Raw genomic sequence first — 27,739 nt, 5'->3', positions numbered from 1 at the left:
GCTTTAAATGAGCATGTCCCAGGACCCTGGGCCCTTTTCCCTAGGAAGCTGGACTGAGGCTGAAGGCCAAGTATGTTTGTGTCAGCGTTTCTTAACACAAATCGCGGTTTTAGCAGAGTGATTCGCAGTCCAGGCAGTCCAAAAATAACTCACACACAGTTCAGCAGCATTTTCTTCAGCAACATATATTTACAGCAGTATTTACAGCAGTCTGGCAGCATAACGTGTAGAAGTGATCTTCAAGCAGGAAGAAGATACAACTGACTGTATAATTCACACATATATACATATACAGGACCAATCAGATCACACATTGCATCATCCATGAGTTGCATCAGCTCTGCTGAGTCATCCTGACTCAGCTTTAACACACCTGGTCATTATGGATTCTCATTAATACACTCCATTCTGCTCAGGCCTGTAATTTTCCTTGACAGTTTGCATGGACATTTTGCTGAGGAGGGTTTTTTTCTGGGTTTTCTTTGGGTCTCCCCCACCACATGGCCTGGTGGGTGGGGCCTAGGGGGTGGGCTTTCTGCTTTAAATGAGTGTGTCCCATTCTCTGATTCTATCTCTGGCCCTAATATGGTAAATAGGAAAGCCAATTAGATTTGCATACACCTGGGAGGAAGGAAAGTTTTAAGGGTCGGAACATTCTTCTGCACTATTAAAGAGCAGGCCGGGTAGGTGGGGCTCATCAGCCATGGAAGGCAGCCCATCTAGGAGAAGGAAAACTTTGATTTCAAACCTCCACTGCCTTGTGGCTATATCTGTTACATACAGCACTGATGTTACCTGTCTGTCATGGGTTTGGAGGGAAAGTTCCATCCTATGGGGAGTGGAAGGCGGGACATCAGGAGGAGGGGCTGTACTGTATATATATGTGGAGCGTGTGAGGAGACGCTGAGAGGAGACAAAGCAGCAGCTGGGAAGAAGAAGCTGGTGTGGGAGTCTGTGTGTCAGACAGGGTACTACTGTGTGTCAGAGTACCAACCTGATAGGTTCAGGTGTCTGTTGGTTAGCCAGAACTGATAGGTTCAGGGTCTGTGCTTCAAGTTAAGGGTTCTGTGTGAACCAAACTGTATGCATGTATGAATGAGACTAAGCCACGTTACTATATCTTATTCACCTGATCGTTTTATTTTGCCTGTGTGTTGCTTTAAATAAACCTTATTCTTTTATTGGTTAAAAATCCATCCCTGGTCTGAGTGACTTCTTATAGGGAATGGTTGGTGGCAGCTTAGTTAACGTGTGGCAGATCCCAGTAGGTCTGGGTTTGTCACATTGATTGGTGTCCAGCGTGTGGGATACGACTGGTCCAGTTGTCCAGCGGTCCAGCAAAGCCTTGGCAAGTGTGCCCAGAGCAAGGGGGGTCTAGTCAGGGACAATCTGAGGCGCGTAGGTAATCTTCTAGGTGTACCTCACGGGGAGGTGCGCTAGTGGAAGAACGTGCCAACTGGGGAGACTAGATTAGGGTGCTCTGAGGCAGCCTGTTTTTGGCGGGAAAAAGCTGAGGCAAAACTGTGTAGTAGCAGTGATCTAGCCTGCCTGCTGAGAGGCCCAGCAGAGGGGGGTAGACTCTAACTCGCTACAGTTGCAAGTAGTGCTGAAGGACAGCAGCAATCTATAGGGAAAGCTGGTTCTGAGGCAAAAGAAAAAAAAGTGGTCGTTTTATTTTGAGGCTTGACTTTTTAAAGCAGCCTGTTCTGGGGGGGAGTATGCCCTTGACTCGAAGCCAGATGGCAGAAATGGGTGAAGTGAAAGACCCCCAGGTAGACCAAGGTTCTGAGGATGAATTGGGCTCAGTGCAGGGTGACAGCACGGGAGAACAGACCTTAGAACTCAGAAAAATGCTCCTAGCCCAACAGCATGAATTTAGAATGAGACAATTGGATAGGGAGGCCAGAGAAAGAGCTGAAATCAGTCAGGCAGAGGCAGATGCCAAGAAAAGGGGAATGGCCATGAGGATAGAAGAGATGGAACTGGAACACAGAGTTAGAATGGCACAATTAAAATTAACATTCCTAAATAAGAAAAATAACAACTTATCAGTTGAAGAAATTGCGGAAAGAGAAAAGTATGAGGCTCAGGCCAGACAAAGTGAGCAAGATCTTGAAAAATATAATCAGCAAAAAGACATTAAATTAAAAGAAATCAGAGATAAGACTGAAGAAAAAGTAAAAGAGATAAAAGCTAGGGCTGAGGAAGAAATTTTACAGATCAGGGCTGAGTTTGAGGCTAAGCAAAAGGAGCTGGATTTGAGAATAAAAGAGAAGAAATTGCAGTTAGACAAGAAACCAAAAGAAGGCACACAGGTTAAGGCACAACATCAAAATCTGAAGTCTTCTGAAGAAAACATGAGGGAAACATGGGACCCTAAGTACTCTCAGGGACCAGGGAAAAGCCAGCAAGGGGGAGGGGCCCATGGTGAAGGGAAGCCCTCAGACATGAAACCAAGACCTCAGATTTTGGAGGGAAAACCAAAACAAGATGAGAAAGACTCAAAATATAGCAGAAAATGTTATTTCTGTCAGGGAAAGGGCCATCTAATCTCAGAGTGTGAGAAATTAAAGCAGCTAAAAGGAATTGTGCCTCAGGATTCGAGTGGGACCAAGCCAAAAGCTGTGTTCTGTGTCCAGAAAGAGCAAGGCTCATTGTCACTGAGGGAGCCTGTTGCCATGGCTACTCAATCTGGAACAGCTACATCTGCTGATCAGGCTGAGGAAAATGGTCCTCTTGTAGAGGTCAGGCGCTGCCTGCTGGTGAGAACAGATTCTCAGTTGTTTGAGACAGCAGGGGTGGACGTAGGAATACTTGACCATCAGTATCGGGGGCTGCGGGACACTTGTTCCCAGGTAACCCTGTGCCATCCAGATATTATTCCTAGGGAATATATAATCCCAAATGAGAGCATGAAGGTGGCAGGGATTGAGGGACAGGTGATTTCGCTGCCAGTAGCGGAGGTACCGGTGAACTTTCAAGGCTGGAGGGGAGTTTGGCGGCTAGCGATTTCATCGACTCTGCCAGCAGCCGTGCTCGTGGGAAATGACCTGGCTGAACATGTGAAACGGGTGCTAGTGATTACACGCTCACAAGCCACCACGGGGACAGTTCAGGGGGGTAATGATGAGCCCGAGACGGAAGCAGAGGGGAGTTCAGAAGCTGTGGTGGAAACTTTAACCACAGACAGCAGATTTGGACAAGAGCAAAAGGCAGACGCCACTCTCCAAAAGTGTTTTGAACAGGTGACTGACGCCCAGCTAACACCTGAAACCCCAGTGAGATTTCTGGAGAAAAAGGGGATTTTATATAGAGAGACCCTGAGGACTACCTCAAAAGGGGGAGATGGGATCAGAAGTCAGCTAGTGGTGCCTGAAAAGTATCGCCCCATGATCTTACAAAGGGGGCACTCTGACATGTTTGCTGCACACTTAGGGGTGAACAAAACACAGCAGAGAATCACCCAGAATTTCTACTGGCCTGACATAGGAAAACAGATCAGGGAGTTCTGTAAACAATGTGATGTGTGTCAAAGGCAGGGGAATAGCCGCGATAGGACCAAAGCAAAGTTGTGCCCTTTGCCTGTGATTGACACTCCGTTCAAATGCATAGGGGTGGATATTGTGGGACCTTTGCCCAAGGCCACAAAGAGGGGGAACAGGTTCATTCTCACCATTGTGGACCATGCCACGAGGTACCCTGAAGCCATACCCTTGACTAACATTGAAACTAACACAGTGGCAGATGCCTTGGTGGGGTATATGTCCAGGATGGGATTTGCCTCAGAAATAATCACAGATTTGGGCGCATCGTTCACATCAAAGCTCATGAAACGCTTATGGCAAATCTGTGGAATTAAGCACAAGGAAACCACTGCCTATCATCCTGAAAGTAATGGGTTAACTGAGAAGTTCAATGGGACTCTAATGCGCATGATTAGGGCTTACTTGGCAGAGAATCCAAACAATTGGGACCAGAAGCTGCAATCCCTTTTGTTTGCTTATCGATCAGTGCCACAAGCCAGTACCGGGTTCAGTCCATTTGAACTTTTATTTGGGAGAAGGGTGAAAGGGCCCCTTGATTTGATCAAACAAAATTGGGAGCAGATCACCCAGGATGGCCCACAAGACGTTGTGACATATATAGACTCTTTAAGGAAGGACCTAAAGAGAAATCTAGAGCTAGCAGCAGAGACCCTGCAAGCTCAAAAGGTCAGAAAGAAAGCTTGGGATGACCAGGAAGGCAGGGAGAGGCACTTTAATCCAGGGGAGGGAGTGCTTTGGCCTAGGCTCTGCAGAGAGAACAGACTGCAGCTGGGTATCCCAGAAACAAAATATTTGGGTCACATGGTAGGGGGAGGAGTGATAAAACCCCTCGAGGCCAAAATAGAAGCAGTTCGTGATTGGCCTAGACCCAACACCAAGAAAAAAGTCAAATCATTTCTTGGGTTGGTGGGCTACTACAGAAAGTTCATCCCGAGGTTTAGCGAGATTGCGGCTCCGCTGACCGATCTGACGAGGAAGAAGGCTGATGACCGCATCCCGTGGACCAGCGACTGTGAGGAGGCGTTCCAGAGGTTGAAGCAGGCGCTCATCAACTATCCAGTGCTGCGTGCTCCAGACTTCGACCGGGAGTTCATCATCTACACCGATGCGTCTAACAGCGGGGTAGGAGCAGTTCTTTGCCAGGAGGATGAGAATGGTGACCAGCATCCAGTGTCCTACCTGAGTAGGAAACTTCAAAAAGGTGAGAGACATTTGGCAACCGTGGAGAAGGAGTGTTTGGCCATAGTCTACGCGATCCAGAAGGCCAAGCCTTACATCTGGGGAAGACATTTTGTTCTGTGCACTGACCATTCACCACTGCAATGGTTAAAGACAATGAAAACCCACAATAGCAAACTTATGAGGTGGGCTTTAAACTTGCAGGACTATGACTTTGAAGTGAAGGTGGTCAGAGGGTCAGTGAACTGTGTTGCTGACGCCTTGTCAAGAAGACCTGAAGAATGAAGACGGCGAAAGAAACATGGACTATGTATATATTTTGGTGGACAAAAAGTTAAATGTACCTGTTTTTTGAACTTGGTTTGTATGAATAAAGGTAACTTGTTGTAATGTATATGGTAAATGTTTAAATGCCTAATTGCTATGGTTAACTTAGAATGTAAGTATAAGTAAGTATGATATGGTATGTATAACTGTTGTTGTGTGTTTTATCCAGGTTGTTTTTTGGGAAAAAGCACCTTAGCTTTCCCCCTACAAAACAACTTATAAAGAGGGGAGGTGTTACATACAGCACTGATGTTACCTGTCTGTCATGGGTTTGGAGGGAAAGTTCCATCCTATGGGGAGTGGAAGGCGGGACATCAGGAGGAGGGGCTGTACTGTATATATATGTGGAGCGTGTGAGGAGACGCTGAGAGGAGACAAAGCAGCAGCTGGGAAGAAGAAGCTGGTGTGGGAGTCTGTGTGTCAGACAGGGTACTACTGTGTGTCAGAGTACCAACCTGATAGGTTCAGGTGTCTGTTGGTTAGCCAGAACTGATAGGTTCAGGGTCTGTGCTTCAAGTTAAGGGTTCTGTGTGAACCAAACTGTATGCATGTATGAATGAGACTAAGCCACGTTACTATATCTTATTCACCTGATCGTTTTATTTTGCCTGTGTGTTGCTTTAAATAAACCTTATTCTTTTATTGGTTAAAAATCCATCCCTGGTCTGAGTGACTTCTTATAGGGAATGGTTGGTGGCAGCTTAGTTAACGTGTGGCAGATCCCAGTAGGTCTGGGTTTGTCACAATATCCACTGATGGAAAAGGCTTCAGGAGTTAACCTAGAGGCAAAATCCTGAGCTGGAGTCCTGAAGGCAGTTCGTGTCATTCTGCCAACTCCTGCGACATTGCTGGAACCAGTTGTATTGGCTCTTGCCTTTCCATTGGACCACTTCAGCAATGTGGAGAGGGGGATCTGCTGCTTGGGTAACAGCCTATCCTCCATATTACTTTACCCAGGCTTCATGCTCTGTAGAAGACACTCCTCGATTCAGAGCATGTTACCATAGTCTCTCGAGACTGAAGGATGCCTATGCAGTGATATATATGGAAAAGATATCTAATTTAATTCTAAAATGGCTTTGTTATAAATTTTTGATAAGATAGAACTTGATTATTGCTCAAAGGAATTGATTTCCAATTTTATGTCAAGTGCTAGAATATTAATAGCTAGATTCTGGAAAGATAAAAATGATATTAAGTTAGAAGATTGGTATAATGAAGGATGGGACATTGCGTTAAATGATAAATTGATTACTGAACAAAATGAAAAGACGGGAAATAAGTTTACATATTTTTATGCTATTTGGGGTAAATTTATTGAATTTGTATTAGTGAAAGGAAAGGGGAAAGCCCCTAAGCAACAATCAATAAAATTTTGGAAAGGAGGTCCATAATAAAAGTATTGCTCCAAAGGGTCCTGTGGTTATGGGGGTGCACTGTGTTTTAGATTGTATTAGTAAGTATTTTATATTCTTGTGTTTGTTTTGAAATTTAAAAAAAAATTATATTAAAAAAGGATTATTACAAGATGCAGTTTTAGTTTGTTAGTTTTCAGTTACATCTACACCTATGCATGAGTTTATCTGCAAACAGAAAACTTTATTTTTTGTTTATTTTCTCTGTTGCCTTTTGTCACGGATTTGGCAACAGGAAAAATGCAGAGTTATTGAAGACACAAGTTCTTCTTCTTTTGCAAGACGGTTGTATTTACAGTATTTACAATTATTTACAGGCAGGCATCACATCAGCATGGCAGGAGCTCTTTACACAAATGGACATAGTGGATAGCAGCAAATGGTGAAGAAAGAAGAGAATGATACACAGACACTGTTCACTTATATACATATACATGGCATCTCTAGTCCAATCAGAAGACACATGACTTCATCTTCTCTACCTGGTGTCTTCTTATTTCCAGACATTGCATCATCTTCAGAGTGACTCAGCATACTCACATCTGTGCACCATGGCAGCTCGTTAATAATAAATAATAAATTTATTCAGGTTCAGGCCAATAAAATTTCTATATTCTGACACCTTTCTTTTGGTATAGGCACCAAAGACAGCTCACAAAGGGATTCAAAATGTATGCAAATAAATCATGGTGGCTGAAATGCACAGCAGCAACAGCAGACCACCACTATATAAAAGCTTCCTTTGGAGATTTTCGGGTGCATATAACTTTGTTGCATTGTGCAAAAGTTGTGTATGATGTTGAAATCGTCTATAATTGGTGATTATTTTCTGTTGATGACATCATCTCCATTGTGCACACAACGCTGCCCAATGGGATTTCTGCCAATAAATTAAAATACTAAGAAACACTTAAACATATTGCAATGCTAAAAAGAGTGGTAATGTAGAAACCATTTAAATTTTTTTTAAAAAACTCGCCATAAAAACAACAAATGTACTGCATTCCAACTTCCTTCTGTCCAATTTAGTTGCTAGAAGCCTGCCTCAAAAAGAAGGTTGCTGGAAGAACAACAGGAAGGGAAACAATCCAGCATCCTGTGGGAGGGAGGGCATTCCAAAATCTGGGAACAGTCACTCTCTTTTTGGTGGAACCAAGAGAAGAGTCACCCCTAGAATACTTTTTTTAAAAAGCCTCGTGGCACAGTGGTTAAACTGCTGTACTGCAGCTAAAACTGTGCTCACGACCTGGGGTTCAAATCCCAGGTAGCCGGCTCAAGGTTGACTCAGCCTTCTATCCTTCCGAGGTCAATAAAATGAGTACCCAGCTCTCTGGGGGGGGCAATGTGTAGCCTGCATAATTAACTTGTAAACCGCCCAGAGAGTGCTTGAAGCACTATGGGGCGGTATATAAGCAGCACGCTTTGCTTTAGCCACCTAGAGTGGTCCATTGGTCCAGATAGGCGGGGTAGAAATCAAATAAATAAATATATAAATAAACAAACAAATAAATAAATTATGCCCCAGACCAGGTGATATATGAAGGTGCAATCCTTCAGATAGCCTGTTCCCAACCATATAAGTCTTTAGAGGTCAACATTAACACTTTGAATTCAGCCCTAGCTACTATGTCTAATTGGTCTTTCTGCTGAAATACAGTAATACACGGGATTATGCTTGTTTGTCATTTGTTGCTGCTGTTGTTTGGTAGTTTTATGGATCCTCTGAAACCAGCCCTGGTTCAGAGCCTGGGCCTAATCACACCTGCCAAAAGAACCCGTTATACTGATTCTTTCCATACCTCTGCTGTACTGATACAATGATCTTTGTGGTCATGTGGCATATAATGTTCTGTACACCAATGAGACCGTTCCTTTGTTTTTAACTGTATTGATTAATTTCTTTCTATTTGAACAATTATAACAGGCTACACTGCTCTTGATTCTCTGAGTTTGAAGGTTACTGAGCCCAAGCTTAGTGGGGAAATTTGTATTTCTAAACAGAGGTTGGAAAGCCCATCTGTCTAGAATGCCCATCTGTTTTTATGTGCGGTTTTCTAGCACAGGCAGGGGGTTGGACCTAACAGCTTTTGGAGTTCTTTTCAGCTCTCCAGTTCTGTGATTCTTTAACAGAAGCATTTTTCAACATAATGTTTCATTGCAGATCACATTTTTGCTCAGGTGCCAAGTTTGTGATGACCCCACGGTTCCCTTCCAAGTGTGTGATCACAGAGCTGAAACAGCAGGTGGCAGTGTGGTATAGCTGCGTGTTTTCAGATGAATGCAAACTTGGGATGATGTGATGTGCAGAGGAATAGTCTGGGCTCTGCAGTATTGACTAGTGGGTGAGAAATGCCCCTCTGCACAAGCAGGACTTATTTATGTCTCTCTGGGTAGCTATCCTTCTCCTGAGCTCTCATGGTGAATGCCAGCATGATTAATTCAGGTTCAGAGTCATAGTCAGTCATGAAGTGCAATGGGTGAGTCTGATCTTGACTCAATCACTGTCCCATTCAGGTTAATCTACTCACAGGACTGCTGTGAGGTTGAAATCTGGGAACTGTGTGAGGTGTTTGAGGTCCTTAGATGAAAGTCAAGATACCAAAGGTAAGAAACAAATACTTACATGAAAATTCTGCCTGCATTCTTGAATCGAGAAGTGGACTGGAGAATATCTTCAAGCAGCAGTGTGCATGGTGGTAAGTGGTATGAATGGGAGAGTGTCACTGGAACAAGTTGCCTGGTGCAAGATTGTCACCTTTTCAGCAAAAGGCATATTTGATTTCCCAAGACTTTGGATGCTAGAAGTGGCTGAATGCACAGGAGCAAGTGACTTGGTCATGCTCATTGTGGGTTGTAAGGCAGCAGGAGGAGGGGGCGGCATATAGAAATTATGTCATTCCTCACAAGCCAGACTTTTAGTCTTATATAGATAAATTAAATGTCCATTGTCTGTGGCCAGCAGCCTATAATATACTTTCCCTGAAAGCTGCTGATACTGCCAAAATCAGTGTCCCCCTCTTTATGTATGCCACATCCAGTCCAAAATCCTGCTCCAGAGGGCTGGGAAACCATTGATTGTAGTAGGTGATTATACTGGGATGTGCCAGGGCAGGAGGTGGCTGAAGAAAGTCCTGATCCCAATGCTATTAAATACTGACATATAGAAGTATATCATTGGACACAGAAGTACAATGTGAGAAGTTAGTTAATGGATTTACATTTTTGTTATACTGATACATTATGTATATTTGTGGGTTTTTTATTTTTGTTTGTGTTGTATTGAGACATTTTCAAGGGAGGAAATTATGACTAAAATGCAAAGAATAAAACACTGAATTAGGTTTGATATTTCTTGTAAACATATATACATATTGACCAGAACTGATTGCTATGTGTGTAACTTGCTGTGGCTAACTGCAAATAATTGACAAAGTGCTGAGGCATGCCTCAGCCACATGCCGAGTCACAAAGCTGATTGTGCAATCAGAGCATGCTGTAAGACTGATGGTGAGAGCAAGATTCCTCTCACGGGAGTGCCATCCCTCTGGCCCTCTGTCAACAAGGATGTGCAAACGCCACCTATTCCCCCTCCCAGGAAGATAAGACCACCTGGAACAGATCCGGGGATCATAGAAGAAAAGTTGAAAGGAATGACTGTTAAAGAAAGCGGGAATGTTTTGGCGGGAACAGAATGACAGCCCCAAGTAGAGGTAGAGGTGGGGCTTGTAGATATAAAAAGGGGGGACGAGAACCTGCCTCATGGTTGGGAGTGGATCTGGTTGGAAGATCCACGGACGGGGAAGGTAGAAAAACTAAGCCTTTGTGAAGGAGGCGCAGGTGTCAGTGAGCCGTCCATGATAACTAAGGCTAATACAGAAGATAGAGAATGTAAGAAAAGTGAAGAACTACAGAAGGCAGGGTGGACCGTTATACCAAAGGCGGGAGAAATTGAACTGACAGAAAAGGCGGGAAAGGTAGAGGTTTGTTTGGTGAAAGAGGGTAAGAGTGGGAAGGAGGCAGAGCAGGAGTTGACAGTTTGGGAGGAGGATATAAATGAAGAGGGAGTACACTGGTTCAGCTCAGTAATAGCAGAGTATGAGAATAAGAGGATTGAGGCACGGAAGAAGGCGTTTGAAAACATAAGACATCAGGGACTCTTGAGAGACTTTCCCAATTTGCGAGTAGGAGGGCTCTTACCGGAACCGCGTGTGCGGGAAGAGAAGCCAATCCAGTATGTGACTAGAGAGTGGACTGTGATCGTGGTGCCTAGAGAATTGGAGCTACAACGTGAGGCAGAGATCGCGCATAATCGGTTCTACAACCGTACGGATGAGAGAGGCTGGATCCGTCACACCTGTTGTGGGACTATTTGTGCCTTTCGGAGCACTCCTCCCCAGACACCTGGCTGCCAGGAATAGCTTGGGAAACCTCCCCAATGAGTCCCTGGAACTATGAGAAAAAGCTTGGTTCAGTGAGTTGTGGCCTGTTGTCCAAATTGAAGTTGTTTAATCCTGGAGGAAGAAGGTGTCAATAAAAGCAATAGTTTCAAAATTATTAAGACATCTCCCTTTTTATTTCCCACGGAAACAGAGGAGCCACCTAGAGAAAATAAAGAACCCAATCACAGTGTCCCAAAGGAGGAGGCGGATGCAAGGAGGAGAAGTGAGAGTACCCCTAAACCCTCTTATTGGGGAGAGCGAGAGACAAACGAGTGGAGGAGGAAGTTAAGGGAAGAGAAGGAAAAGGTGGAGAGGGAGAGGAGAGAAAGATTAGAATGATGGATGATGGAGCTACAGCGAAGGGATCCCTCGGAAGACTATGGCCAGAGGATTCCCCCTCACAAGAGCAGGTCTGGATAGATGACCGGGATGAAGACACAGTCCCCTTACTGGAAGGGGAGACAGGACAGTTATTGAACTCAGACTTTACACTGGGCTGGCCGGGACCCTGGAAACTCAGGGGTGCAGCCCCTTTAAAGTTGAAGAGTGGAAGCCCCCATCTAACAGGTTGTTAGAGGGAGGAAATGGTTGGAATACCTTTGTTGACACAGGTTATTTATTAAATAATCCAATAAATGTTACACCAATTTCTAAACCGAGGAAGTCTGTCAATTTATTTGAAGAAAAGCCGGAGCCTAAACCAGAGCCCTCACATATTGGCGCCCAACAGAGGGGGCCTTCGACGACGGAAGGCTTAACAGACACATGGCTCCACAGAATCACAGAGGGACAAGAAGCATTGATAAAACAGCTGGCCAATCAACAAAAACTGTTAATAGCTCAAGTATCAAAAACTCAACTGAACGCCCCCCTGATGACAGGAGCACCGCCGCAAAAAACATTAATAGCGACACACCCACGTATAAATATGTAGGAAATGGGACCACACAACAACACTGCAGTGTTCCTGAATACATTTGAGCGGGTAGCCACGACGGCCCAGTGGCCAGTAGAACACTGGGGGCTGATACTCATGCCATATCTGACGGGTCTACAGCAAGACATAGTAGACGCTCTAGACCCGACAGAAGGGACAGATTACTCCAAGGTGAAGACAGCAATCCTAAACACGCTAAACCTGGATCAAGAGGCGTACTGGAGAAAATTCCGAGACCTGCGATTGTGCCCAGGAATGCACCCACGCACCCTAGCGCAGAAGATGAGACTCAGTGCTACCAGATGGGTGAAACCCAAAGAGAAAACGGCAGAGCTGGTCTTGGAAATCATGATCATGGAGCAGTTAATATCCACTCTAGGAGCAGGACCCAGAAACTGGGTAATGAAGAACAAGCCTGCCGACCTAGTAGGCGCTGTGACACTGTTGGAGGACTACCTGGGAGCAGAAGAGTTGTGGACAAACAAAATGATGATACAAGTGGAAAGACCCAGAAACAGGGAGAAGATGACGGAGGCAGTAGGAGCGAATGCACATGGCCCGACAACCATGAACACAAAGAGACATAGACCGGATGGAGTGGAGTTCATGAACCCGACCGGAAACAGTGTACCCCGACCAACAATCACTACAGACCCAGGACAATTGAAGCAGCCAACCACATGGAACACCCTGAAGGAGCGGATGACAGCCTGCTACGGGTGTGGTCAGTACGGCCTCATCAAGGAGTACTGCCTGGCAGAGGAGTATGCCTGGATGGATGTCTATGTCCTGTCAGCCAAGGTTGGTACAGAAGACCATCTGGGTTGGACAGTTAGAGCTAAGGTCAACGGGGTGTGGAAAGGACACTTGGCAGTACAAAAGACCTTGGCACGGATTCAGCAGAGGTTCTTCTGGCTGCACATGAGCATGGACTTTGAAGACTATTGCCGCTAATGCCCAGAGTGCCAAGTGACCCAGCCAAAACCTCGACCCGGGGGAAAGCTGATGCCTATGCCCCGGCGGACTGTCCCTTTGACTGGATCGCCCTGGACATTGTAGGACTGCTGGTTAAATCAGTGGGTGGGGCACTTATATGTACTGGTGATCATTGATAAGACAATCAGATACCCTGAGGCCATGCCTTTACTCAGAACTACAGCTAAGGTATTAGCCAAAGAATTAATTGGGGTGTTCTCCAGGGCAAGGTTTCCCTGGGAGGTACTGACCGACCAAGGATCAAACTTTATGGATTTAACCTTTAAGCAGATGTGGGAAGTGTTGGGAGTCAGGCCTACGAAGATGTCAGTTTACTACCCACAGGCAAATGGCCTGATGGAACAATTCAACCGTACTTTGAAAGGGATGCTCACATAACTAGTCCAAGAGAAACCAAAGCAGTGGCATAAGCTCCTGGCCCCTTTGATGTTTGCGGTGAGGGAGGTTCCCCAGGCATCCACTGGGTTTTCCCCTTTTTGAATTATTGTATGGGAGGAACCCCTGGACCTGCTAAGGGAGAAATGGGAAGAAGGATTGGACCTCTCCAAACCTATGCTACAACAGATCATGGATTTGAAGGAAAGCTTGAGCACAGCATGGAATCTAGCTAAGGAAGCCCTTGGTAGGGCACAAGTGGGTCAAAAAGAATGATATGACCAAAAAGTGAGACCTAGAGAATTCCAGCCTGGTCAAAAGGCGTTGGTATTGCTCCCCACTGAGTCAGCCAAGCTCTTTGCCAAATGGCAAGGGCCATATGAAATAACCTGCCAGGTCAGTGAAGTGGATGAGGTAAACATGGTTGACAACAAGAAGAAACTGCAGGTACTCCATGTAAATCTGTTAAAGTTGTGGGTGGATAGAGAGTCTTTATTTGGAGACTGCAAAGAGATGGAGCTGGGACCAGAGACCCCTTCTAATCAGTTAACTCCAAATCCCTTTGTGGTGGTGGACATTCGGATAAGCCCAGGACAGCTAGATCAAATCCGGGCTTTGGAAAGGGGATTCCCAGATGTGTTCTCAGTAAAGCTGGGATGTACACACTGTGTGGAACATAATAAGATTTTGCATAGATTACCAGAAGGTCTACTTCCTGTCCACGTTTGATGCATATCCAATGCCAAAAGTGGGGGATTTATTAGACCAGCTAGGATTGCCAGATACCTTTTGTCAATAGACCTAACAAAGGGGTACTGGCAGATACCCCTAAGGGAACAAGACAAGGAAAATACTGCCTTTTCCACCTCGATTGGCCTTTTCCAATTCTCAAAAATGCTTTTCGGTTTGCACCGGATTTCAATCTACCCTTCATCCTTTTCACTGACGCTTCAGATTTGGGTCTGATGGCTGTACTGGCCCAGGTGCATGAAGGTGTGGAATACCCTGTTTTATATCTGAGTCGAAAACTGACTCCAAGAGAAAGAAAATATGCAGTCATTGAAAAAAGGCCCTTGTAATTCGTTGGGCAACCCATTCCCTTAGATATTACCTGTTGGGGGGCCTGTTTACCGTGATCACAGACCACGCACATTTACAGTGGTTGGTGCAGATGAAGGATACCAACCAGAGGTTAACTCATTGGTACCTGGCCCTTCAAACGTTCTCCTTCACATTATTCGAAATAAGAAATTAAAGAACAGTGTTAAGTGTTTATCTTTCTCATGTTCGTTTTCGTATCTCACAGCCCTTTTCCAAAGCAGAAGAAAAATCTTTCACAGGGGCATGTTGAAATCACTTTTATTTATTTATTTTATTTCAAATCATTTATATGACAGCTTTCTCTTAGTAAAATGACCCATGGTGGTTTACACTGTTAAAACAAGTAATGTTAAATAAACAATGAATTACAGATTCATTAATAATATTATTAATATTAATAATATTCATCATCATCATTGTAATCCATTAAGTATATAAAACATTTAAAACTTTAAAATCAAAGAAAGCAGAAACTAGCATCCAGAGACTTTGCTATAATAATTAAAAGCCCTACCTGAAGAGGTGGGCCTTCAACTGTTGGTGGAAGGATAAAAGGGAGAGGGAGGGGGCTAACCTAACCTCCTGAGGAAGACCATGTGAAGTGGCTATATTTAAACAATAGAATAAATTTAACCTAAACAAATTAATGCCAAGAGCGGCGTGGTATAACAGTAAAATGATTAAAATGGATGCATACAATGGCTTATTCTGAAGAAAGCAGATTTTTTTTTTGTTTCAATTTTGCAAAGATTTTTGGAAAAAAAAAAAAAAACAAATGCCCTAAGAAGCATTTTGTGGCTTGCTAATTGTTCACAAGTGGGAAAATTTTCTTGAAAATTAAACAACCATTAACTAGACTTTGGAGGAGCACATTAATAGCATCAAGGAAAACAAAGACCACTCTAGCCGCCTAGAGTGGTCATCTGACCAGATAGGCAGGGTAAAAATACAATCAATCAATCAATCAATCAATCAATCAATCAATCAATCAATCAATCAATCAATCAATCAATCAATCAGTCAATAGGTGCTGAACAAATAAACCAGAGAGGTTACCATGCGTGAAGACCCCTGCTCACCCCAAAGCACACTACAGTAGGACCCCCCTTATTCGTGGGATCAGGATCCACTGATCCAATTATTCATGGTCTGAAAATATTTAAAAGTATTTTTTTAAAAAAAAACACCTCCAAATGTATATATTTTTAAAGATGAAGTTACCAGAATTTGCCACTAGAGAAAGTCAGATGCCATGCTATGTATAGCTTTTCAGAATTAAAATAGTATTTGCTATAATCTGGGTTTTTCAGCATCCATGGGGGAAGGGGCTTTCAACCAGTCCTCCATGAATATGGGAGCCCTACAGTACTCCTAATCAGAGCCAAACAGAAGCACTGAAATTCTGCAACTACCGTCCCTCCCTCTATCTTTCCCATCCCAGTTTCATTTCTTTCTTTCCCCCCTGATTTTGACGTGGTTGTGCACTGTTTCCTGGCCTTATTACCATATGATACCTAGACCCCACATGTGAGGAAGTGTAGATAATGCAAATGGCCCCATGTTAATTTACAGCAGTTTTAACACTGGGACATGGGTGATTTCCATTGCAGCAGCATAAATTCTCAAGAAGATTCTGGCCTCAGTGTTTGAGGTCTACCACATTCCTGAAATTGATGGTGTGGAATAGCAGCCATACAGTCTTTCCCACGCTGCTGTGGATTTTTTTTAAAATGGAGAGTCACAAAAGCACAGGAGCCAGCACAGAATGGATTGGAATGTCTCTTGACGTGAATGCCTGTCAATCTGTATGCCCTTTATGTGCAGAACAGGTTGGAGGACTTCTGACAGTGCTACCTCTATCATTTACAACAGCAAGGGAAACAATGTTTTGTTTGTGGTGATGTGTTACAGATTTTTTAAACTGCAGATTCTTCATCAAAAGATTCTTCTCTAAAGGAATCTGACTTTATTGCATCTCCTGTATACTGTATACTGCATATATTGTTTCCGTCTTTATTTTTTAATTCTAAACAGATAAGATATTCTCCCATGTTGATTGTCTCATCACTCAAGACTTTTTGTTCTTTTAATTACAGCACCAGTCTTTTAACATTCTGCCTGATTACATCTCTGGTTTCATACTTCCCTGATTATATTTTTAATAATACAGAAGCAAAAATTTGAGCAGGTGTGTCTTACTATGCAGTAGCCATGCAAGCTACACCTGCTAAATTGCCCTCTACCACACCCCTATTCATTGTATAGTACCTATCCTCCATTTCACATGGCTAATACACTGTACTGTAATTGTATTATCCATAAAATGCATGGTAGACTAAACTAGAGCAGGATAGCTTGCAAACTTTTCCATTGTCTCCATATATTATAGGTACATAGGATAGAGAAAAAATAGGAGATAGAAGTCTATACCTGTTTACAAATTTTGTGAAGTCGCCAGGATAGCCAGCATGGTAAACATAATTGTTTATTCCTTAAGCATGTGGGGGGTGATTGGGGGTGCGAAACAGCAAAGAAGCAAGAAGCAGTTTTTCTTTTTGGTGAGTTATACTCTAGTCTGCCAAACACAGAACAGAATTGTGTGTAATTTGAAACACAATGCTCAGCTTGCAGCTGGGACAACCAAAGGCATTGTCATTTACATACCATGAAAATGGCTCTGAAATGTAGCATAAATTAATATTCAAACTACACTGAAGTCTGGCCAATATTCCAGACACGTACCAAAATAGGCTCACAGGCTATGGCCAAATGCAAAATCCTGGGGATGGGGGGGAAGCCTTTTCATGCTTAGCACCATTATACCACATGCCACTCCCCTTATAAGGCAAACAAAGGAATGGTATGTAGGCTCTGGGCCACAGTCCCTAATAATGTGCAAATGCTGTGTTCTTTCCCACTCTCAGCTCACATGTGTTTGCTTATTTGGTTTATTCATTGCAACAGTTACTATCTTAAATTAATGTCCCTATGATACTTTTCTTCCAAATCTGCATTGTGCTAACTGTGTGAGCTCTTTGGTCCTACATCCCTTACTAGGGACAAAGTAGCTCAGTAAAAATAAAAACCTTGCCATGAGGCTTTCAGTGTATAACTGTTTTTTGATTAAAGCTGACTTGCTTGCTCAGCTTGGGAAGGGCAACATATTTTGATTTTTGTGTGGGTTTTTTTAAAAGATTGCTTAAATTAGATCCATTTCCCCCTGACACAAGGAGCTTACAAAAAAAAGCTTGCTTTTATTACCAAGCTAGTTTCCACTGTAAACCTACAGGTCAAACTATATCCTACAGCTAAGAAAGCTGACAAACAGAAAATGATTCTTTTGAAATGTGGTCCTGAAGGAGAGCGTGGTGGAGACCCTAGACTGCCAAAAAGACGAACAAGTGGGTCCTCCATTAGATCGAGCTGTAACTATCTCTGGAGACAAAAATGTTGAAACTGAGTTTGTCTTACTTTGGGCACATCATGAAAAGGCAAAATTCTCCAGAAACGACAAGAATGCTGGGAAAGGTGAAAGGCAGTAGGAAAAGAGGAAGAGCAAATGCAAGATGGATTGATTCCCTGAAGGAAGTCACAGGCTTGAGTTTACAATGGCTGAGCAGGGCTGTTGATGACAGGACATTTTGGAGATCGCTCGCTCAGGGGGGTTGTCATACATCGAAGTTTACTTGATGGTACAGAACAGCAACATGCTGTTTCATGCCATGCGTTTTCCACTCCTGGGCTAAACTCACCAAGATGAAGTAGTGATTCCACCAACATAGCAGGTGAGAAGTTCCACCACTGCCCATCACCTTTGGCATATAGGAATGGTTAGAGCTTGGGAATCCTTACTTACGACATTAGCTCCTCTTTCCATTAACCAAGGTATACTTACTTTGCATTACAAGGTAATGTATCTTACATTATACCTTATATTACAGTGCTTTACATTACAACCTTGCATATCTTAATGAAGGATAACTGTTCTTTCTTGTAGTGTAACTAACTTTTAAAAAATTTATTTTATAATTATAGGGGTACGTCTCCTTAAATGCTGGGAAAGAAATGTCATACCATTTTAGTCTGGCTTATATTGCTACTTCACAGTCTACTGGGCAGCTTGTCATCTGTGAGGAACGGCATCCCCTGACTGATTCATGAGATGCTTATGAATATCTACATGAAATCATTGGAGGAGGCTGCCCAGAGATTATGAGTAAAATGTCATTGGTGCGGACATCCACTTGTTTCTCTCCCTTTCTACAAGACGGGGTGCTGAGATCATGAATAGGTAACTAGAATCAGTAGCCGAATGGATGACGACCTATAAATTGGCTGGACATACCTGCAGATAAAGAAATCCAAATATGCTCCCAGACAGAGGAATCTATGACCAAAAAGCATTGCGAGCCCACTTAGCATCCTATTGATGATGTATGCTTGTATAAAGGGAAGTCATGTAATTCCTGGCAGCACATTGCTGCTCATTAATATGGTCCTGGTTACAAATCTTAGGTGCACTCTCAATCACACAGTCAGGCATTTGCTCCAGGATACAACCAGCAGCAATAGGATTTTGGTCATTGCCTTCCCTGTTTGATTGCTTTATCTGGACATGAATCCCACTCTTCCCTAACAGAGACAAGCTTCCACCATGAGACTACAAGCATGAACTTGGGATAGATTGTGGTTTATTTAATACAGTGGATGTATAAGAGTTCTTCACAACTCTTCTCACTTTGGGCTATGCTGACTTGGGCTGATGGTAGTTGCAATTCAACATCTGTTGGGCCACAAGAGAATGCCCAGGTTTCCAAGCTAAACAGTACCTGGACCTCCATATATTCAGATAGAAGTCTGGAAATGAAAAGCTAATGGAGGAGAAATCAGATAGTTTTGAAACTTTTCCCAGTCACTAGTAAATAAACAATCCAAGAAATACAGTCAAAAAGTTCAAAATGAAAATATAGAGTATACTGGCAGATATCAGTATGTCAGAAACCAGATTATAACTAAATTATTAAAAAAACTGAAAAGAAGTGAAGTAGATTTTTAAAGGTGAAGTACAGCAAAACACTGAAACTAGCTTTAAGAATGACCACTGCATTTTGCCATGTATTTTTGTTTCTATTATACTGCATGGAATTCTGGAATTTAACACAAGTTACTATTAAAAAGATTAACATACTTGAAATGTCATTTAATCACAGGATACTAAGAATTTTATAGGTCGAGAAGCTGACCAATGAAAGATTAAGGCAAATGACTAAAAACTAATTAATCATTAAAAACTTATCAGGCAAAAAAAAAAAAAAGAAAACTAAAAAAGACAAAAACATTGTGGTACCTTAAAGATTAACTGCTATATTGCTTTTGTGTACAAGTCCACTTCCTCAGACCATTAAAAACATCAAATGCAGATCACTTTAGTCATTTTGAGAGAAACAAAGTACAGTTTATTACTGGTGATCATTCAAGGTAAAATAAATGGAAGTTGTAGAAGGGGTAGCCATGTTATTCTGTGCAAGTACTATAGATAAAAAAGTAAAAGGGGTAAAAATGTGGTGGTACCTTAAACACTATTTTTTATATTTTTTTAATGTGACCTTTCTTGGACAAGTCCACTTCATCAGACATAAGAGAATGAGATATAATATAGGTAAAAGGTAAAGGTTCCCCTTGACATTTTTAGTCCAGTTGTGTCCAACTCTAGCGGGCGGTGCTCATCCCGTTTTCAAGCCGTAGAGTCTGAAGACAGTTTCTGTTGCCACGTGGCCAGACGTTTTACCTTCCCACCGAGGTGGTACCTATTTATCTACTCGCATTTGCATGCTTTTGAACTGCTAGGTTGGTGAGGAGCTGGGACAAAGCGACGGGGGCTCACTCCATCGCGCATATTCGATCTTACGACTGCTGGTCTTCTGACCCTGCAGCACAGGCTTCTGCAGTTTAGCCCGCAGCGCCACCACGTCCAGATATAATATGGCAAATATTTATACATGACATCAAACTGTACTCACGACCTGGGGTTCAAATCCCAGGTAGCCGGCTCAAGGTTGACTCAGCCTTCTATCCTTCCGAGGTCAGTAAAATGAGTACCCAGCTTGCTGGGGGGGGCAATGTGTAGCCTGTATAATTAAACTGTAAACCGCCCGGAGAGTGCTTGTAGCGCTATGGGGCGGTATATAAGTCCAAAAATAAATAAATAAAATAAATAAAGATTTAGATATCAAAATAAAGAGATTGTGGTTGCTTGATTGGTTGGTAATAAAGTCAGTAGCTGCTAAACACTGTGAAGATAGTGTCTTTGATATGTGTGTCTAAGCATGTGTATATACACATGCTAGACACACTTATCAAATAACATACCAGATATAAATACTACAAGTATTGTAATGTATTGCACATCTCCCAGATATTTCCTCCCCCCTTAATAGAAATTTCTAAGGTAAAACAGCTTCTATTCTGCTTTTGTGATTATCCATTGTCTGGGGTAAGTCACAGAGGATCACAAGTGATTACAAAGAAAAGTTTGTAAGGGGAAGCCCCCTGATGGAGCTCCCTTCTGACTAGGCAGGCCCTGCACTCACCTTCCTCGCCCCCCTTGTTCCTTGTACTACAGCCTGGCTCGGCAGATGCTCCTTCACCACCTTTGGGCCTGGCATGGAAACAAGTTAATCAATGACTGTAAACCGCCCATCTGATTAACATTCACTTTACTGTATTTATTTATATTTTACCATCGTTAATCTATGGCAAAGGTTAACACAATATTTACAGCACAAGCTTCTGCTAAAGACCTGTGTATCAAAGACACTATCACCACATTGTTTTAACATCCACTGACTTTCTTGCCAACCAACGATCTCTATATTTTGATATTTAAACCTTGGTGCCATGCATAAATATTTGCCATGTTATGCCATATTATGTCTCCTCTTATGTCTGATGAAGTGGACTTGTCCATGAAAACCTTACTCTTTAAGGTGTCACTACGTTTTTGTCTTTGTTTACTTCCTATTTTATTTTCACCTATAATAAATGAGGAAAGACGTGCAGAAAGAAGAACGCATTAGCTGAAGAACCATGGCGACTCAGATGACACATAATATCACTGTTCAGAACTGCCCCATCTAAAATCAGAGGGGATATAACGACGCCCATCCACTGACTGTAGAGAAATTAGAAAATCCGAAGACTTATGACAGCACGAGTAGACTGCTTGTTATGGTCTCTACTGCGCAGACTCCGAGACAGTGTTTGTGGGGAGCGGGGAAGGTGGAGAACAGATGCGCACGCGCACTCGTCGAGGCGGTGCAGGCCTTGCCAGTTTTCCTGAGCCCGAGACGCCTTTGCTCGCTTTCCCGGCCGGAGGAGGGGGGGAAAGCGCGCGCGCATGCACGCGCGGGCGAGAGATTGAGGGAGAGGAGGTGGGAGGGGGGCTGTTCTGTGATGCCGGCCCTGAGAGCGCGGGGACGCGCGGCCGGAGCATGAGCGGCTGCTGAGCGGGGAGGGCCGGGTCCCCCTCCCCCGCCGAGGGAGCCGAGGGAGCGAGAGATGGTGCCGGGTGGTTGGGGGGATGGAAGCCGCCGCCGCCGCGACACCACCCGCACCGCCGCCGCCGCCCCCGCCGGGGCCGAGGCGCGGCCATCCCCTCGCTTCCGTCCCCTCCTCTTTCTCCTGTGGCTGCCGCTGGCCTTCTTGTCGCCCCTGCTGGCGGGCGCCGAGGGTCTGAGGGGCCCTCTCGACGCGACCCTTCCGGCCGCCGGCCCCGGCCTGAGCGTCTACATGAGCCAAGAGGAGGTGCGGCGCCTCATCGGTGAGTGGAGTGGAGGGGGCGAGCGGCGGGGCCACTCCTCCCTTCGACGCCCGGGCTTGCGGGAGAAGCGCCCCTGCCTTGCCGGGAGGGAGGGAGGGAGGGAGAGGAAGAAAGTGCCCGCCGCTAATGGGCTCCAGCTGACTGGAGGCCCCACTCGCTGCCAGGGCCTGGGCTGCCGGTGGGAGCGGAGGGCTTAGTGGGGAGGAGACTCGCCTCAAGGCGGGCTGCGGGAGCTGCTGACGGAGCCCCCTTCTGACCGGGCAGGCTCTCCGCTCGCCTTCCTCGCCCGCCCCCCGGTTCCTTTTACGGCCTGGCTCGGCGGTCGCTCCTTCACCACCACCCTTGCGCTTGGCGTGGAAACAAACACGGCACGTTACGTGGCTTTAAAGGGAGACGGGCATCTCCCCTGCTTTACCTTTACTTTGCTTTGACCATACTTTAAAGCCGTCTCCTCGCCTACAGTCGCTGAGTGTGATTGTTTTCGTTCCCGCGGGGGTGGTGGTGGTGGAAACAGGCCCGGCAGCCGGCTCTCCCATCCCGAGATGTCCACCCTGGCGAGTTCACGGCGAAGGTGATAACAGAAGTCTTCAGAGCCAAGGCCATCCGGCTCCTCGCTGGCCAGAAGCAGGGTTGGTTAGCACTTAGCCGGGGGGGGGGGGGTGACTTTGTTTTCCTACTGGGAGGGTCTCGTTGGATGGAAAACAGAGCAAGTTAAACCACAGGCTGCTAGATGTTGGCTTTGCAGTACGCACAAAACAATAGTAAATCACTAAGATAGGCGGGGTATAAATCAAATAAATAAATAAATATTTCACAGTAGTACCTTTAGAATACTGGATGGTTGGGTGAAGAATTTACCTTTATGATGCTATTTTATATCTAATAGAGTACAACTGCTTTGAAAAGTTCCAAAATACCATGCCTTTTGGCTGTATTTCAGAACTCATCTATCATTTTATCATCTTTCTCAAATGTTAGCTTACCAAACCTTCCCTTGGTGGCTGTGATTTTCAGAAATTAACCCATGAAAGTGATCATCAGGGAGCCTTAGAGAGAATCAGAAATTCTTAGTTTCTAAAAAAAAGGTGCTGTCAGTGATGACATAATTAACCTTACATAGTGTAAGTTATGCTGCTGGATTTCAGGTGTTAAATTTGTGAAGTCTTAGTTTGAAGTGTGTATCACACAATTAAAATTCTTATTCGCAGCGCTACATCAAATTATTCTAATATCAATTTTCAAGAAATTAAGTGGGAAAATTTTGAGTGACACAATTCTTTATCTGTTATTGAGGTTGCTTGTTTGTAAAGTTTTAAAATCTGAATTGTATGGCAGCTGCACAAGCACATATTTTAGTTATGAGAACATAAAAAGAGCCATGCTAGGACAGACCACAGATATACAGAGTGCAGCATTCTGTTCACACAGCAGTGAATCAGTTGCCTACAGGAAGACCACAAGTAGAATATAAATGTACAGTTTCTTTTTCTTCTCAGCAGTTAATATACAAAGACGTACTGCGTTTGATATTGAATGAAATATTTAGTAGTTGTCATGATTAGTAGCTGTTGACAGCTACTATTGAAAACTGGTGATGAAAGAGTATATCTGCAAAATGTTAGTCCACAGCAGTATCTACTAGCCTATTTGCATGAGTTAGCTGGAGAGCTCAGTGAATTGGATACCTGACTGCTGAGCCAAAGTTCAGGAATTTGATTTCCCATTGTGCTTTCCAGGAGAAGAGCAGCTTTTGTGGTCTTAGGCAACCTGCACAGTTCTGGAGCATCTCCAGAAGATAATAGTAAACCACTTCTGACTACTAAAAACCCACTACAAGCTGGAATTGACTTTATGTCATGTACTTATTATTACTTTACACACACTACTCCTTCCACATTACCAGAATTTTCCTACCTGGGAGTCCATTTACTTGTTTCAACTGATGAAAGTGGCTATGTAGATCTTGGGTGAATAATGATAACATAAATAGCATCATAACTCTACCATGCAAAAATGAAAAGCTTGTTTGGTATGAATTGTTAAAGAGTAGAGCAGCTTTTTTTTGTAAACAAAGTTTTTGTCCTTTCACTTTATGAAACAAATGCAGTACAATAGTCTGCGCCAGTCTCTTTCAGTGGCTTGGAAATTTATTGAGAAATGTATTTGAGAATTGATGACAACATTTAAGCATACTTAGCCACATGGAATCTTTAGAAGTTGACTGTGTCAGAGAGTAATTTGACAAGAAACTGACATAATTATTATACATCTTCTGGGAGAGGTCTGACTGTAGGAAGGGTTACATTGTACTCTTACCTTTATTGCTGATACAGTACCCCTGGAATGTGATATATCTGATACCTTTGGAATGTGATATAAAGCTCCAATCAGTGGTGTCTTGTGAGATGTTCACAACTATTATTTTATAAAATGTTTTCCATTTCCACATCTAGTTCTGTATAGTGTAGGTGTGTAGCTCTTATGTATTGCAAATCCTTGACATTTTCAGAATATGGCTGTACTTGCAGTAATTTGCTATACAGATACTTCAGTGTTTCCCATTTAGACTGCTTGATTTTGAGGCAATTTCAAACATCAGTGCAGTATCTTTTACAAAGCAGAAATCCATTTATTCTGTGATAGGTTATTTAGATACTAAGCACCCATAAGAAGGAAGTGATACACTATACTTAGAAAACCATGGAAATGATTGCTATAAGTCAGATTTGACAGCACATAATTATTAATAATGCTTAATATAATTTTTCATAATCTCTTAATATATTGCTATCATTTTCAAAATACAGTACTGAAAATTCAGAAACTTTGTGTATATGTACTTTATAAGAGCAAAATTGCATAGAAGTTGAAATTTTGTTGCTTCATGTAATAAGTTGCACTCAAGTAGGCCCATTGAGTCAGTGGGAATTTGGTGAGTCTGTAAGTTCCATTGATTTAAGTGGGCATGCTTTAGTTGCAGCCTACTTTGGCATAGTAAATTGCAGCAAGAGTAGGCCCATTTGAATCAGTGTAATTTATGGAGAAGTTGACTCACCACATCCCACTGGCCCTGCTTTGGTTCAATTTACTACACTAAGCAGCAAGATTTCTGCCATTGACTAGGTAGATACATAAATGAAGCTCAGGTGAGAAAGAAACAGTGAACAGGAGGTGAATTGCAAGCTACAGGATTTGATTGTGGAGCCAGTAGTTGGGAGTTCAGTTCCCCACTGTTCCTCCTGTTGGGTACAGCCAGCCTGTGTGGCCTTGGGCAGACTTCACAATGCCAGGGCACTCTCAGAAGAAGATAATGGTAGATTACATTCTCTACCTGGAGAATCCTGAAAAGGGTTGCCATAAGTCAGAGATGACTTGATGACACATGATGGTGATTATGACAGGACTAAATCAAAATATCTGTTGAAGCAAGTTGCCTCTGCTGATGTTTTGGTAATTTTCCAATCCCACTGTATCCCTTGGTGTAATATGCCTGCCTTTGCCTGTGGCTGCCATACTCTACAGCAGTGGTCCCCAACCTTGGGCCTCCAGATTTTCTCGGACTACAACTCCCAGAAGCCTTCACCACCACCTCTGCTGGCCAGGATTTCTGGGAGTTGAAGTCCAAAAACATCTGGAAGCCCAAGGTTGAGGACCACTGCTCTACAGCACTGGTTCTTAACCTTGGGTTACGCAGGAGTTTTGGACTGCAACTCCCAGAAGCCTTCATCACCAACTGTGCTGGCTGGGGTTTCTGGGAGTTGCAGTTCAAAAACATCCCAGTAACAAAGGTTAAGAACCACTGTTCTACAGGAGAGAGTGAGAAAGACCCATTTTAGAAGCAAACTTTTGCAAGAGTCGATACAGTGAATGATAAATTACCTTATAATAGCACTGTATGTTAGTAACCAGATTTAGTGCTAATGAGATGCTATTACAGATTCCGTACGATGAGGTGATAACAACTTGAAGTTGGATAGGATGGCAAAAACAAACAATTCAGTGCTGTAATAAAGCCTTTCTATCCAGAAGTTATTGCAAACTGATTTGGACCACAGAGAAAGTAGTTTATAGTATCAGTGTGTGACGTGCAGATTTTATTCATGAAGCACTGTGGTTCAGTGTTACATACCCGAATCAAACCAGTGTATGTTAGGTGATTTGCTTTCCTTTATATGTCAGCTGTTGAGTAAATTAGTGCTGGCTTCTGTCTTTAATGTTTCTGTTTTTATCCTATCCTTCTGTTAGTTTGAGTTAAACTCTTCTCTAAGAAAATGCTGGAGATCTGAAGACTTAGCAGTTGTGTATGTGTGCATCAGTCTTTTAAAAGATGTTGTGAATACTGTACTCAGCCTTCTAATTCTGAAACTGCTTTATGTTGTCAGTTCATCAGTTGCATAGTAGTTCTATTTGTTATTCCTGGCTTGAGATGTCTCATATGTTGCAGAACAAGCTTAATTCAGAAGGCATTTTGACTACCTACTCCCACATGAACCTGTCAAATAATTAAATAAAATAATTAAATCTACAGAGACTGTTCAAAGTTCTCCCATCTTCTGAATTGTGAGACAGAATCTTATCAGATGTGGCTTTTCAGGTAAATTCTTTTACTACTATTGAGGTTGTCAAGAGATTGGGAAAATGAGGGGTTATGGTTTTTGTTGCTCTTCTGGATAATCAGGTCTTGTAGTTTGTGCCTAAGGCAGACTGAGATTAACTAGGGTGGAATGCCTCCTAGAAATTGGAAAGCAGTAAAGGCTTAACAAGTGTGGATTATTCAGAGGAGGCCTTCATAAAATAATAAATGTGTGTTCACTAAGATTAAGTTGTAAAGTTTTAGTAGTGACATTCATTAATTTGTACTGTTCCTGTTTTTCTCAATAAGTGAAAGGGGTTCTGGGTCATAATTCTCCACAGTGCTTGCAATAGTCCTGCTACAGTGTAGTGATGTAAATGCTACATATGCTAGTCCTAAAACCCATCCCTTAGATTTGTAGGGACCAATATATCACATGTTGGCTATATTAATGGTATGTGTTTGATATAGAAGAATCCTTCATCTGAGAATATCTTCAAGTATTTTAGCTTAGATTCCCAAAACATCTATCACAGAAGCAGTGGAACAAAAGAAGCAGTGGAGCAGAAGAGGATTTGATATCTACACTCTTCTAAGATCGTTTTTAAAATGTACCTGAAATATAATAAGGTTGTTTATCCAGTTTTTTGGAGCCGGAGGCTTCCCAACTCCATTTCAGTAGCTATGAAATGATTTATAATGACTTGATACTGCAGATGCCTTGGTAACAGTTTACAACAGTGTTGTGAGAGTTCTTGGAAACAACAAAAATATATGTTTGTGAATTGTACTTAAGAAATAGAAATAAAGAGGGCCAGTTTGACAGTATTATGGCAATGGGAGCCCCAGGTTGTACTTACCTTGGTGCTTGTTCTAGGCTTCTGTGTGTTCAGTTGTATCCTTGGGATGTTATATCTCTTGTATTTCCTTGTGACATGTCTCAGCTTTCTGCTGCACTTTCATGATGGATAAAAATCAATGATTTTTTAAAATCAAATTGATTTATTTTAATTGTCAAAAAAATCTGATTCTT

The 27,739-nt window shown here is 43.1% G+C and overlaps 2 protein-coding genes across 3 annotated transcripts in view; both read left to right on the top strand.

Moving 5' to 3' along the window:
- Nucleotides 1–1,527: 1,527 nt before the first annotated feature.
- LOC144587851 (uncharacterized) overlaps nt 1,528–27,739 on the top strand; it is a 462,829-nt gene continuing 436,617 nt past the window's right edge. The window contains exon 1 of the mRNA XM_078389270.1: nt 1,528–1,662. The gene's annotated coding sequence lies outside the window, so the exon portion shown is untranslated. The remainder of the gene's footprint in view (nt 1,663–27,739) is intronic.
- RYK (receptor like tyrosine kinase) overlaps nt 21,736–27,739 on the top strand; it is a 51,189-nt gene continuing 45,185 nt past the window's right edge. For both annotated transcript variants that reach the window (XM_072995868.2, XM_078389273.1), the window contains exon 1: nt 21,736–22,133. In XM_072995868.2, coding sequence (XP_072851969.2) covers nt 21,872–22,133 — 262 coding nt within the window. In that variant the 5' untranslated portion in view covers nt 21,736–21,871. The remainder of the gene's footprint in view (nt 22,134–27,739) is intronic.

This window comes from Pogona vitticeps, chromosome 3 (genome assembly GCF_051106095.1).
Source record: "Pogona vitticeps strain Pit_001003342236 chromosome 3, PviZW2.1, whole genome shotgun sequence".
NCBI classification, from domain to species: Eukaryota; Metazoa; Chordata; class Lepidosauria; order Squamata; family Agamidae; genus Pogona; species Pogona vitticeps.
The sequence above is the reverse complement of the archived record's forward strand: the minus strand, read 5'-3'. Positions and strand labels throughout refer to the sequence as shown.